Below are 12,861 nucleotides of genomic sequence, written 5' to 3' on the forward strand. Positions count from 1 at the left end.
CGGAGCTCGTCTAGCTCAGTCTGGCACTGCTGTGCCATGGAGAGATGGATGGGCTACCCCAGTGTTTGTTTGGAAATGTATGATGAGTGAGTGGCAGACTTTTCCAAGCAAATAACACATTTCAAAGGGGGAGGAAACGTGTCGGGGAGGGGACTCACTTTGAGTTGAGACATGTCCACCATGTTGTGGTCACAGATATCACAGCCCTTTTCATAGTTCCAGGCATTGGGGATATAGTTGGCTAAGTAGTTCAAATACATCTGCAAAAGAGAAAAAATAAGCAAGGATATGTCAAAGAAAGAACACAAAAAAGTTGATTGATCATTTGGATTCTTATTCAATCATGTTACACCCGGTAATTACTTTTAGTTGTGATTTGAGTTCACTGTACTAAAGTTTAGCATTAGATTACTGCAGGGCACAGGGAGAGATCAGTTATAGCGCTTGTCCTACGTCATTTAGTTTTGATTTACCATAAGGATTTGGGGAGTCAGGACCTAGTCAGGTCTTAGAGAACACTTACAGTTCAAACTAAAGAGCAGAAAACCATAAACATCCCCATCTTTTAAATCTACACTGAATAACTGGACTGTAGTTCTTTGCTCTCTCTCTAGTCTGGCCATCTATTTCCACATACTGTGAAGATAAGCGTGTCCATTACTGGCCATTATTCAGCAAGCAAGATTTTTAAACCCGGTTAAGAGTTCACCAGTCTGGGATCTAGTCAAGAAGTTTGAGTTTCTTCTGATCTTGGATTAGGTGTAATCTGCCAGGATTTAATGACCTATGTTAAATTTCCACGCAATATCATCTGATCTATCTATGTTTAGGTGATTAAATAGATTTTTTTAAATATTGTTTTTGTCAATGCTCATAAAATGCTCAACTCCTGAAAACATATGTGACACGCAAAAAAGAATCATGAGCACTCACACATGGGAGGGAGGCAAAGTGACATGATGGAACTATTCAACTACAGCGCTACATTTAAGACTTGTCTTGGAAGAACACCAAGCCTTCTGGCAGCTAATACACAACAGACACTCTTGAACGCTCTTTTTTCAATTTCGGCACACACTGCACCTCTCACTGTTTGTGGTTACATGATTACTGGAATCCAAAACTAGGGGAGAGCGGGGGCTGGGGGGTCCTCAGTCCAGTCCAGCACAGTCTGATGACATAAAGCCACATTACACATGGCTTCCATATACAACAAACCCCCTTAAATGTATTGAAAATCTAGGCTGTGAGACTGTTATTGTAATTTCAGATTAGGGGACCCTTGTCTAGGATGGTAATCCTCCAAAGGTGTGTGAAGGAGTGGTGATGGGGTGTGACAAGACTACAGAGAATTAGCATTCCCTACACTTGCAATCCTTCCTATCGAAAAGAAAGAACCAAAGCCAAAATGTCTTCCTTCCGATCAAAATATACTGTTTCTTCTTCCTTTATGGACAATAGTACATTACAATGCGATGTGTGAAAATGGATACAGTGTCAAGCAAAAGTATTGAGTCATTTTGGCGTTTTTTCCTATATTGTTGCCTTACAACAGGGAATTTAAATGAATTTTTGGGGGGTTTGTATCATTTGATTTACACAACATGCCTACCACTTTGAAGATGGAAAAAAAAAAAAGACGTGAGTGTGCATAACCATTCAACCCCACAATGTCAATAGGTTGTAGAGACTTTCAGCAATTACAGCTGTCCAAAGTCTCGGGTATGTATCTATAAGCTTTGCACATCTTGACACTTGGATTTCTGTCAATTTTTCAAGGCAAAACTGCTCTAGCTCCTTCAAATTGGATGGGTTCCACTGGGGTACAGCAATATTTAGGTGATACCACAGATTCTCAATAATATTGAGGTTGGTCTGGGTTTTGACTAGGCCATTCGATTACATATAAATGTTTCCCCTTAAACCACTCAAGTGTTGCTTTAGCAGTCTGCTTAGGGTCATTGCCCTGCTGGAAGATGAACCTCTGTCCCAATCTCTGGAACACTGAAACAGGTTTCCCTCAAGAATTTCCCTATATCTAGTGCCATCCATCATTCCTTCAAATATTACCAGTTTCCCAGTCCCTGCTGATGAAAAACATATCCACAGCATTATACTGCCACCACCATGCTATACTGTGTGGATGGTGTTCTATGGGTGATGTGAGGTGTTGGGTTTGCTCCATACATAGGATTTTTCTTGATGGCAAAAAACCTGTATTTCTCATCTGACAAGAGTAACTTCTTCCATATGTTTGGGGAATCACCCACAAGCCTTTTGGCAAACATGAAACAAGTTTGCATCGTTTTTTTCTATAAGTAATGCCTTTTTCTGGCCACAACCTTAGCCCAGCTCTGTGGAGTGTTCGGCTAAATGAATGTGGTTTTATGGACTAACACCTTACGGCCGCAATATGCTACTCCGACTCAGTTTACGGATGGGCGGGCGGACCGATACGGAAGGATAGACTTCGTTTATGGTTCTCCGTAGGCTGTGGGTGCTAAAAACAATTCACTGCCAGAAGAGTAGGTGGCGCAACGTTTTTTTTGTCATAGACAACCTTAGATAAACCGTCTTTGTGTGGAAGTCGTCGTCGAGTGTTTATTTACCTAGGTTATCGATAAGTCGGAGCAAATTGACAAATTAGCCGTTTCATCAATAAAATACGCACATTTTCAGCAACTAAACTGCCCATTGCTCATCACATTTTAATTCAGATGCTGATTTACATGTACTGTTAAGCTGAAATATGAATTGTAAAAACTTATAGCAATGACGGTCAAAGGATTCTGTTCGTCCTGTTTATCACGGCAACCCCCCCCCCCCCCCCCCCCCCCCCCCCCCCCCCCCCGATTTAAGCGGTTCTTTATACTGACAAATCACGGCCAAGGAGGTATCCGTAACTATCCGAAATTACGACGGATAGTTAGAAAATTCAGGAGTTGCAAGTCAAGCTCTCCCGTGCTCTCCGAGGGCTCTCGGAGAGCTCGGAGAGAGCGTTCCACGTAGACGAGGGCGTTCCCATGTGTCTGTTTTGGGGGAAACGGAGAACCCTAAATCGGCCTTAAATCTATGCTGTGGAGTTTTGCAGATCCTTCAGAGTTATCTTTTGTCTCTCTGTTGCCTGTCTGATTAATGGCCTTCTTGCCGAGGGGGTTCAATACTTTTGCAAGGCACTGTAAAAGGGCAGATCCCCATCCCCACTCCAAATCACGGGGGAGCTGGCTGGACTAGATCCCCACACCAGGCTGCTCATCTCCAGGCTTTGAACAAGCTCCAGTCTGCCTCTTGATAATCATAGATGCTGGACCCTGATTGGTCATTAGCAGGCCCAAACGGAATACGAGGGCGCAGAATTCCGGCGAAAACCCGCGGATTTTCAAGTAGAACGAATTGGTCTAGGCAAAATGTAAATACACTTTTCAACTCATATTACGTCTCCGTTATTAAAACGTTAGCCAAAAATGCTAAGAATTGAAAAGGAAACACTTATCGACCCAAATTACAGCAAGTGACAGGGCCAGGGAGTTTTCAGCCGATCATTATGAGGATGGATCAATACTTTTTTGCAAAGTCTGTCAACATATTTGCCGTCAAACTGTTGTGGAATATCCTCGGTCGCTCCGACATAAGAACAGGAAGGCTAGCGGAACTCCGCAGATTTCCGCAGATTTTCAGTCTGAATAACCGCAGAAAATTTGAAAAAAATTTGCGTATTCCGTTTGGGCCTGGTCATTAGGAGTAGATAATACGGCAGATGTCAGGGGGTTTCTGGGGGGATTTAACAGGGTGCTGTTGTGGGTTTGGTTGGTTACTAGTGTCGGTGTAGGTGTGAAAGTACGCTCTCCTGTGTGTGCGTGCGTGCACATGCGCATCTGCATGCAAGTGTGTGAGAACATAAGTGTGTTGGACATGGAAAGAGTAAAACAGAGACGGGCACCAGTGAGGTTGGAGGACCAAAAAAGAAGAGGGAAAAACTCAATTTTTGGGAGAAGTATTACTCTTTCAAAAGCATCCTACTCGGCCTTGCTGGATGGTTCAGGGGGGGTGTGGAGGGAGGCAGGGAGTGTGGGAGTGAAAGTGATACAGCCTCTCCACTGCATTCTTTCCCGGCCCCCAGGGACAGCCCATAATAGATTATAGTAAAATTACTTCAGAGCCCTCCTTAACTCCTTCCCGAAATCTACAATCAACTCACTTCTAAGGATTTCTGGAACAGTCATATTCCAAAGAATAGCATGCCTCTTCATACACTTCAACTACTTTGTAATGAAGACACTTGCTACCTGCAGAAGCATGTAGTTCTTCTTCAGTATGTGACTGCACTTCCTAATAACCAAGACTGGTTATTAAACTATATTATAAAGTCAGACTACAGCAGAGTTAGAGAGTTAGAGAGTCTACTGAGTTAGAAGGTCTACTGTTCAGCAATGCTAAAAGGTATGCGTAAAGAGGACAGTTTCCTACTCACTTTAGTGTTCCCGTTGCCATGGACAACGACTGGTAGAGTGTCGTACACTGAGTTCCTCACACGCACTCTCTCATTTCCAAACTTGAGAAGAACCTCATCTAACAGAAAAAAAGAAGAGAGTTCATGTCAGGGCAACGCACTGCATTATAACCATGCAGTGCTAAGTTCACAGAGTTCATGAGACTTAGGAGAGTAAACCTAGAAACCTATAATCAACTTTGTACCCATCGTTCTACAAATTCTTCTCCTAGACATGTAGACTTAGGCGAATGCTCATGTATTTGTAGTTTGACACTTCTTTAAAGGAAGCATTTGTCAATGACTCCATTGACTTCAAGTATCAAGTCATGGGAGATGTATATACAGAATTTGAATTAAAAATCAGTTAATGTGTTAAGATTTTTTTTAAAGGCTCACCGATTGCTCCATTTAGGTTCTGGAAAATCTGACACTTGTGGTCCAAAGTAATATTCAAGCTATTCTGAAACACACAGAAGAAAGCAGAGAGATGGAATCATCTTGTAGCCTTTCAGGATATTTTTAGCTGTTTGTTTGTTTTCGAGGGTGTGATGTGTTTTCAACCATTTTATGAGGACTTGTGGTTGGGGTTATGAGTTTAGCTAGGCTGTCACATCGGATGGTGACATCAGGCACGTTTTAAACCAAATGTAATTATGGTTCTATGCAATTTCATCCACACTAACCCTTTGTGAGAGGTCCAGGTATATTTTGGTGTAGAACAGCTGGTCGTCATCGTTGTCGTGAAGGTCCCACTGCTTGACAACTTTGTTCACATACGGGGCATAGCCCATAATGCCTGCAGAGTCAAACCAGACGGGGTTAACACATTCAACTCCATAAAAGAAAGTATAGGGTGTAGCATAGGGCCATTTTCCTGGGGTACATGGCTACAACCGTGATAGACCCTAAGTATCAATTACGTTTGCAAGGAAAAAAAACTTAAGTACCCACCAACTTAAAATGTCAGTATGGCAATGGTCCAAAGACTGTCCACAAAGTGAGAAATCTGGCAGGATGCTCTATAAACAAGCACAGGCTATAGAGCTCTCACAGCCACAAACCACAGGTAGCATGGAGAGAGGAACAAAGGAGAGCTAGTAGCCTCTAAAGATGGGGGCTTACTGTCACTATGGCTTAAGGGTTTTCAGCTGTCAAAGACATATGTACTGTATGACATTTACAGTACAGCATCTGGTGATGGAATCGCTGTCTTGTCAACTTTCACGCTCCTCAATCTCTCTTTCGGATTTCCTGTCTGAAGAGGTCAAACATATGGCGCTAGTACTGTGCTCCTCTCGCTTTACATGTAGCCATGGCAAACCCATCTTTTTCCAAACATTTTTCTTCTCTTCCTCAAGCGTATTGACCACAGTTGAAAATTGCAGGCTTTGGATATGTTGCTGGACAATACAGTTTTGGGTCCCATCATTAAGCAAGCCTTAGACACTGTAAACACAAGCTGAACAGATATGACATAGACCAAATGGCATTACAGAAAAAAGGTCAACAAGAACAATACTTTCACATTCCTACTTTTGCCTTTCACCTTCCCACTAATAAAATGATTATGTTAAAAACTAGTGTGTCATCATCATAAAGGGGAGTGAATGGGACAGTATCTAAGTTCATTATGACTTTTAATCTGGATTCAGAATTTGTCATCATACGGTCATAAAAAAAAAGATTTAAATCGAGCAGTATATTGTTTAGTTTACTATTCCAACGCAAACTACTGTAAACAAGTTCACATACAAAAAGATGAGGGAAATCAGTAAGCTTTTTAAAGTAGACAGCAAATGGAGAACAATAGGCAGAAGGAACCTGCTTCAGCAGTCATTCATGCATACTATGAGTTGAAACACTGAGAGTAGCTTGAACATTGTGATTTGAGAATGGCTTGACTTTTCAAAGATGGAAGCAGATTTGTCCGTATGGTTCTCATTCACAAGATTTTTACATGGCTTTCTTCTTGACCCCTTACCCTGTCAGCCCACTGAGTAATAGACACACACACACACTCAGACACACACTCCAATCCCTAAAAGAAGGGGTCAACTGTCCTCTCAATCACTCTTTAGCCCATTTCCAAATTATACATACAGCAATGGTCCACTAGGTAATTTTGGTGGGAGTCTCACAGTGACATAAACAAAGCCCTGGTATTTTTGCAAACTGTGGAACACCGGGGAACCAAGACAAATACACAATTCAAATAAACAGATTGACCGTTGCTCAGTCGGTCACTTGACAAGAGCAGAGCTGACTTTAGGTACGCCTTGGGAGAGCACCACAGAGCAACTCAGAGCACTACAGGGAAGGCAGTAATTCACCCATTCCAGAATAGCTGGTGGAATAACGACTGTACTGTTCTTACACCAGTTAAACAATGCAACCAACTTGAGTGGACTGCTGCATGTAAATACACCATTCAGCTACTGTTCTTAAGGAAATGCCAAGGTGACCGTTCTGAAGTGGAAGAATATGTACAAAATTTTTTATCAATTTCTCAACGTTTGAAATGATTTAAATACTTTTGTAAGTTCCCTTGTATTGTGAAATATACTAAGTCTTGAAGTGAAAAATAATTTTAAGTCTCAAAAATGGTTCGAAGTGTCGTGAAGGGCTAGATCCTAAGTCCAAACAGACGCACTGGAACTCAGAGTAATATTTCAGGTACAAAAGTGATTAAGAGGTTAAGTTATTTACTGAATTTCGGCAATGCAAGTTCTCTATGGAGAATGGTTACGAAGACACTGAAAATACTTATTTTGAGGCCTAAATGTCATAATGCTGTGGCTTGAGCAGTCACAAACTACCTTGTGAACCTTCATAAAATCACAGAAAAATGTTTTGTGTGACAGCTGGTCAAAACGAATCAAATAGACACCATTTCCCCCAATCTAGATAACTACTACGTCAGTAACCTACCTCCTGAATTGAGGAAACGTTTCCCACTGCGGACCGAGGGGTACTTGTCCACCAGACGCTTATCGGGCCAGACCAGCCCCTCGGCAGCAAACAGAACTTTGTGATTGGCCTGCTGGAACTTTCTGAGGATCTCATCAGGTCCCCCGGCGAAGATAAGGTCATAGCTAAACACAAAGAGAGCCACACAGATAGATACAGAATGAGAAAGAGAGAGAAATACATCAATTTTTACTACCATATTTTTCAAAAAATAAGCCGCATTTTCTATCAACCGTACCCCGCCAAATTGGGAGCTTTGAGTTTGTAAATATGAATATAAACCAGAGGCGGTTAGAACCGAAACTGTACTGTACTGTAACGAGTGGTACGTGCCAGTGCCTCTGTCAGGCCAAATAGTGTAATAGGGCCAAATACTGTCCTACCTGACGCCACAATGCCGTTCCGAAGCAAGGACGCCGATGCAGGCTATCTTCATCAGGCTCGTATCTACATTAGGCGGTCCTCCCTGACGTTTCTGGTGTAGAATGGAGTGAAATACAACATTGTGCACACTGCCAGTGAGCGAGTCTGACTGAGGCTAACGTCAAAACAGAGTAACGGGGACGCATTCTCACTCAGATTGCCAGTTTAAACAAATCAGAAAAATAATCGGACCAGCTGGCTAAAAGCAGAATTCCCATATCTCTTGAAAGCTGCCCTGCTCGCCTTTTAAATGTACAATTGACTGTAAAACTGTAAAATTATGAACTTTGTGACATGACGTGCGTGAAGACATGGTTGCCGCTCGACTATGCGGTCTGTACCGGGCGACATACTCACTCAAATTTCAAGACTTTTGTGACCCAAATTAAAATTCTGATGCGAGAAATCAATGGGTAATTGCTTTCTCTCTTAAAGGCTGTCCTCTTCGACCTTTTTGGTCTTTTTAAATCTAACTATTTGTATCATCATATATATATATAATCTTGCATTTTTATAATCTTGCATATCTTGCATATATATAAGCTTAACATTTCTCAAAACTGGACTTTCAATCAAAACTGGAAGTGATAAATTATGGAAGATTGATGCCCGGAGCTAAAAGATTTGCTTCAAACGACGGGAAAGAAGATAACAAAATTATATAAAACCAGATGAGAAACAATCAAGTTATTTTAAAGAATAAAACAACATTTGTCTTTTTGTTATGGACTGTATATACTTACATTTCTATTGAATGAAAATGAATTGTGGAATTGTGATGGCAAATTAAGAACAAAGAGGATGCGGAGCAAATGCGCTCTCTCTGAGCCTCTATAAATGTTACACTTTACTTTGGCCAAATATGTGTGTGTAAAGAATGCTGCTATGGTATATGAAACATAACCATTAGTCAATGTGCAAGCAGCCAGTTGAATGGTGAAATTATGCTGCTTTGTTGAATTCATATATTTGTAAATCTGACTTTGAAAGAGTCAGTGCCTCCCCAGCCACGAACCTCACCGAACGTCACTGATTTGGCCTGACATTTACATTTATGCATTTAGCAGACGCTTTTATCCAAAGCGACTTCCAAGTCCGCTGGTACGTGACAGTAGTACTCTCGCCGGTCGTTTCATGCAGCCGCAGTCCATGTCGAACGCACCTATTAACTCTATGCATGTACCACTAGCCACTGTCACGTGGCAGTTCTATTAGCCGCTTCGAAATATAGACCGCACCACCACAATTTTTTTTTTAAATAAGCTTAAAAACCGCGGTTTTATTTCTGAAAAATACAGTATATGTTTTTCAACAGGTATATCCTTCCTCCCTTTCTAGCTCATGTAGTCCTAATCTATCTAACATTTGACAGCCACACTTACGAACTAGGCCCTTACTGGAACTGTCCTCAAAGGCAAGGTAGATTTAAATGTAAACAGTGGACATTCTTCTTCATGCCAAAGCACATGCCAAATGTTTGAGGGAATGAATGAGAAGAATTCTGGAATTCAACCTGGGCAGACAGACGGACAAGCAGACAGGCGGACAAACAGACAATTACGCCTAACCAAATATATATCATAGAGCATATTTTTTTAACACTTAAAACAGATAACAGTCTTTCTTATGCTATTATTACATTTTAGCTGAGGCCATGAAATATCCCCAGAGGACGACTGTAAGGTAAGATAGGCTGCTCTACTGTACATACAGTAACAGATCCACATCTGGCCAGCAAATGTATGAACACACACACACAGAGTCCCTCTGTCTCAGCAGCCTTAGACCTCATCCATCATGGCATGCATGTTCATGGTTGAACACGGATGTGGCAGATTTCAGTCGATCACCTTTATCATTGGCACAGGTGAGAAAGTGATCAGCTGCAATCTGCCTACCCATGAGGTCCTGCACACCTCGAGGACACTGAGGCGAGCGAGGAAGATTATGGCCAATTCTTACCACCCTGGACACACCGTTTCAACCACTCCCCAACGGCAGAAGGCTGCGGTCCATCATGACCAAAACCTCACGCCACAAGAACAGTTTCTTTCCTTCCGCTCGTAGCCTTATTAACAAGGCCCCAAACTGACACTGACACTCTATCACTTTACCTCATACACTCTGTCACTTTAACACATTCAGTTTTATTTTTATTCTATATTATTGCATTTATCGTATATTATATTGTATAGTCCTAGTATTTTATTTTGTTGTACATTTTCTACATTTTTATTTTGTTCATTATGTTTAAATGTTCACTGTAGGCACCTGCTCTCCAAAGTAAATTCCTTGTTTGTGACCACTTACTTGGCGATTAAGCACAATTGCCGTTCCCCAGGGCCCCGCCCCCTTAGTTACTGTTGCTACGTCCGACATAATTCCCGGAACTGTCAACCAAAAAGCCATGGCGAGTACGGGGATAAGCACTATTGCTGTCAGTGTGAGTGAGGATTTCCGGAGTAATACCTCTGTAAGGTAGTAATACCTACCTTCCAGATCGAGGCAGAATGGACAGCAATATGCAGTGGAAGGATATATTCAAAATGTTAAAATTAGCAACGAAGGGGAAACAACAAAAATTGAAGCCAAAGCATACAGGTCTCAAGTAGCCTTGTCTGGCCAGGCACTTGAACAGCAAGCACAGGGTCGGGATACTCAGGAATAGGTCGCCCACTCACAAAATTCAACAAAGATTCAAATAAAATAAGTTTATAATGGCTTGTTGGGACATTTGTTGATACAGTATTTTAAGCTCTTGGCAACTTGCTGGCGTTTGTTGGCTAGCTCAGCTTGCAATTTTACAGACGTTAACATTAACATTTTGATTTTAACATTAACAAATTTGTTGGAGTGACTAGTTATGCACTAGTAGTGGCAATAATACTAGTTTACATGAACCATAACTGTTTTGGGATGTTCTCTCAACTAACGTCTTAGATATCGTTCGCTAGCATCTTAACGCTAGCTACCTTGGAGCAGACATATGCTTTGTGTTTGGTGATGTTCTCTAAAATTAAGTTGGGAGTGGGGTCTCCCACACTGTTTTATCCACCGCCGGCACCTTCCCTCTTGAGTCTTCGGCTTTGCAAATTGAAAAAATACCAAATACCAAAGCTTGACGGACCTTCTTCTCTTAGTAGCGGTTGCTAAGGTACGATTGGACGAGGGCCGTTCTAGGGAGTTTCGGGAACGGTCAATTCTGATTCTGATGTGCCACCTGGAAATTGTTCACCCCTTCCTTAGCTACAGTAGCTATACCAACAATAGGCTGGCATTCTGGTGGTGCAGGAGGGGGATATTATTTATTAAGTCCTAGTTATTTTAAAACATTTGTTTTAAAATAACTAATTGGACAATGTATCTTGCTTTGATGGCCATCTGGGCCGATGTTGGTAAGGGTTACCGTATTTTTCGGACTATAAGTCGCTCCGGAGTATAAGTTGCATCTAGGGCTGTCCCCGACTAAGATTTTCTTTGGTCGACCAAGACTCGACTAAACGTCTGAAAATCGACTAATCGAATTTGGAAACTCTTTTTTTTTCACCCAAAAAAAACGTTAAAACATTTTCACAATCTGACTCAATGGCTGCTGGACATTGCAGATTCAGCCGCTAATAGCCTACTAATAATGAGACTCGTATCACCAGTCCTGTTGTAACCAAATGCCGATGGTATTTAGTATCTCTTACAATGTACTAAAATAACAAATATTGTTTGTTTAACGTGCAAATCATCAGAGCGCGCTTATCACTGCCTGAAAACTTGCAGCATGCGAATTTACGTAGAAGCTGAGTGGGGAGCGGTGCAACAGAGCAAGATTTTGTTGTCTTGGCTGGAGAAACCCTCCATCTCCCATGATCTGTCAATCACCCTGGGATCTGCGACGGTGACGCTTTCATTCTCTGCCAGGAACCTTGGGGTTACCATGGATGACGAGCTCTCCCTCACGGCCCACATTGCCGCAGTCTCCCGGTCTTGTAGATTAACCCTCTACAACATCCGGAAGATCAGGAGATACCTGTCTGAGCACTCCACCCAGCTGCTAGTCCAAGCAATGGTCCTCTCCAAGTTGGACTACTGCAACTCGCTGCTCGCTGGTCTCCCAGCATGTGCAACCCGCCCTCTTCAGAGGATTCAGAACGCAGCGGCCCGCCTGGTCTACAATCTACCCAGACGCTCCCATGTTACCCCACTCCTCATCTCTCTCCACTGGCTACCCATCAACGCCCGTATCAGATTCAAGACCCTGGTACTGACCTTCCAAGCAGTGAACGGGACTGCACCCGACTACATCAAGTCTCTCCTGCAACCTTACACCCCCACCCGTCACCTACGGTCTTCCTCAGACAACCGCCTGGTGGTCCCACCGCTCAAGACTGCCAGGTGGAACAAGCTCCCCACCTCCATCATGGACACTGACTGTCTCCCCACCTTCAAGAAAAGGCTCAAGACGCACTTGTTCCGGGAGTACAATGGCAATTAGGAATGCTTGGCTGGACCTGTTGTTAGTTTCCTCCAGGATCACAATGACTCTTATTGAGTGACTTGTTGCTCTTATAGGTTAGTTATAACGAAGTTAAGTCTTGTACTCGCTGTGAAATATTTTACTATTGATTGTTCTTCTACAGGTACAGTCCTGCACTTTTTTGTGGTTCATGTTGTTTTAATTTGTAACTTGTATAACTGCATGCTCTTATGGGTCTTCCCTTTTGGCACTTGTTTAGTTTTTTAACAATGTATGCTTTATGTTTTGGCTGCTTGCAATGTTTGGGACTACCTTGTTGTTATGATCAGTGACCTATGCTCTTTTGTAAAGTTCTCTCTTGGAAGTCACTTTGGATAAAAGCGTCTGCTAAATGCATAAATGTAAATGTAGAAGATAATGTCATTCGATTTGGATGTGATTCTTATAATAGGCATATTCATTTTTCAACCCAGCATGAGCGAAGTAGGGCTAGGCCAACTTACGTTTTTCA

At 42.2% G+C, this 12,861-nt stretch overlaps 1 protein-coding gene across 2 annotated transcripts in view; it reads right to left on the reverse strand.

Moving 5' to 3' along the window:
* The window catches only part of plod2 (procollagen-lysine, 2-oxoglutarate 5-dioxygenase 2), a 44,759-nt gene that overhangs the window by 12,880 nt on the left and 19,018 nt on the right, over positions 1 to 12,861 (reverse strand). For both annotated transcript variants that reach the window (XM_047023348.1, XM_047023347.1), the window contains exons 4-8: positions 7,421 to 7,584; positions 5,176 to 5,288; positions 4,889 to 4,952; positions 4,472 to 4,569; positions 159 to 260 (exon numbers count right to left, since the gene is read on the reverse strand). In XM_047023348.1, the coding sequence (XP_046879304.1) occupies positions 159 to 260; positions 4,472 to 4,569; positions 4,889 to 4,952; positions 5,176 to 5,288; positions 7,421 to 7,584 (541 nt within the window). The remainder of the gene's footprint in view (positions 1 to 158; positions 261 to 4,471; positions 4,570 to 4,888; positions 4,953 to 5,175; positions 5,289 to 7,420; positions 7,585 to 12,861) is intronic.

The sequence above is a fragment of the Hypomesus transpacificus genome, chromosome 8 (assembly GCF_021917145.1).
Source record: "Hypomesus transpacificus isolate Combined female chromosome 8, fHypTra1, whole genome shotgun sequence".
Classification (NCBI taxonomy): domain Eukaryota; kingdom Metazoa; phylum Chordata; class Actinopteri; order Osmeriformes; family Osmeridae; genus Hypomesus; species Hypomesus transpacificus.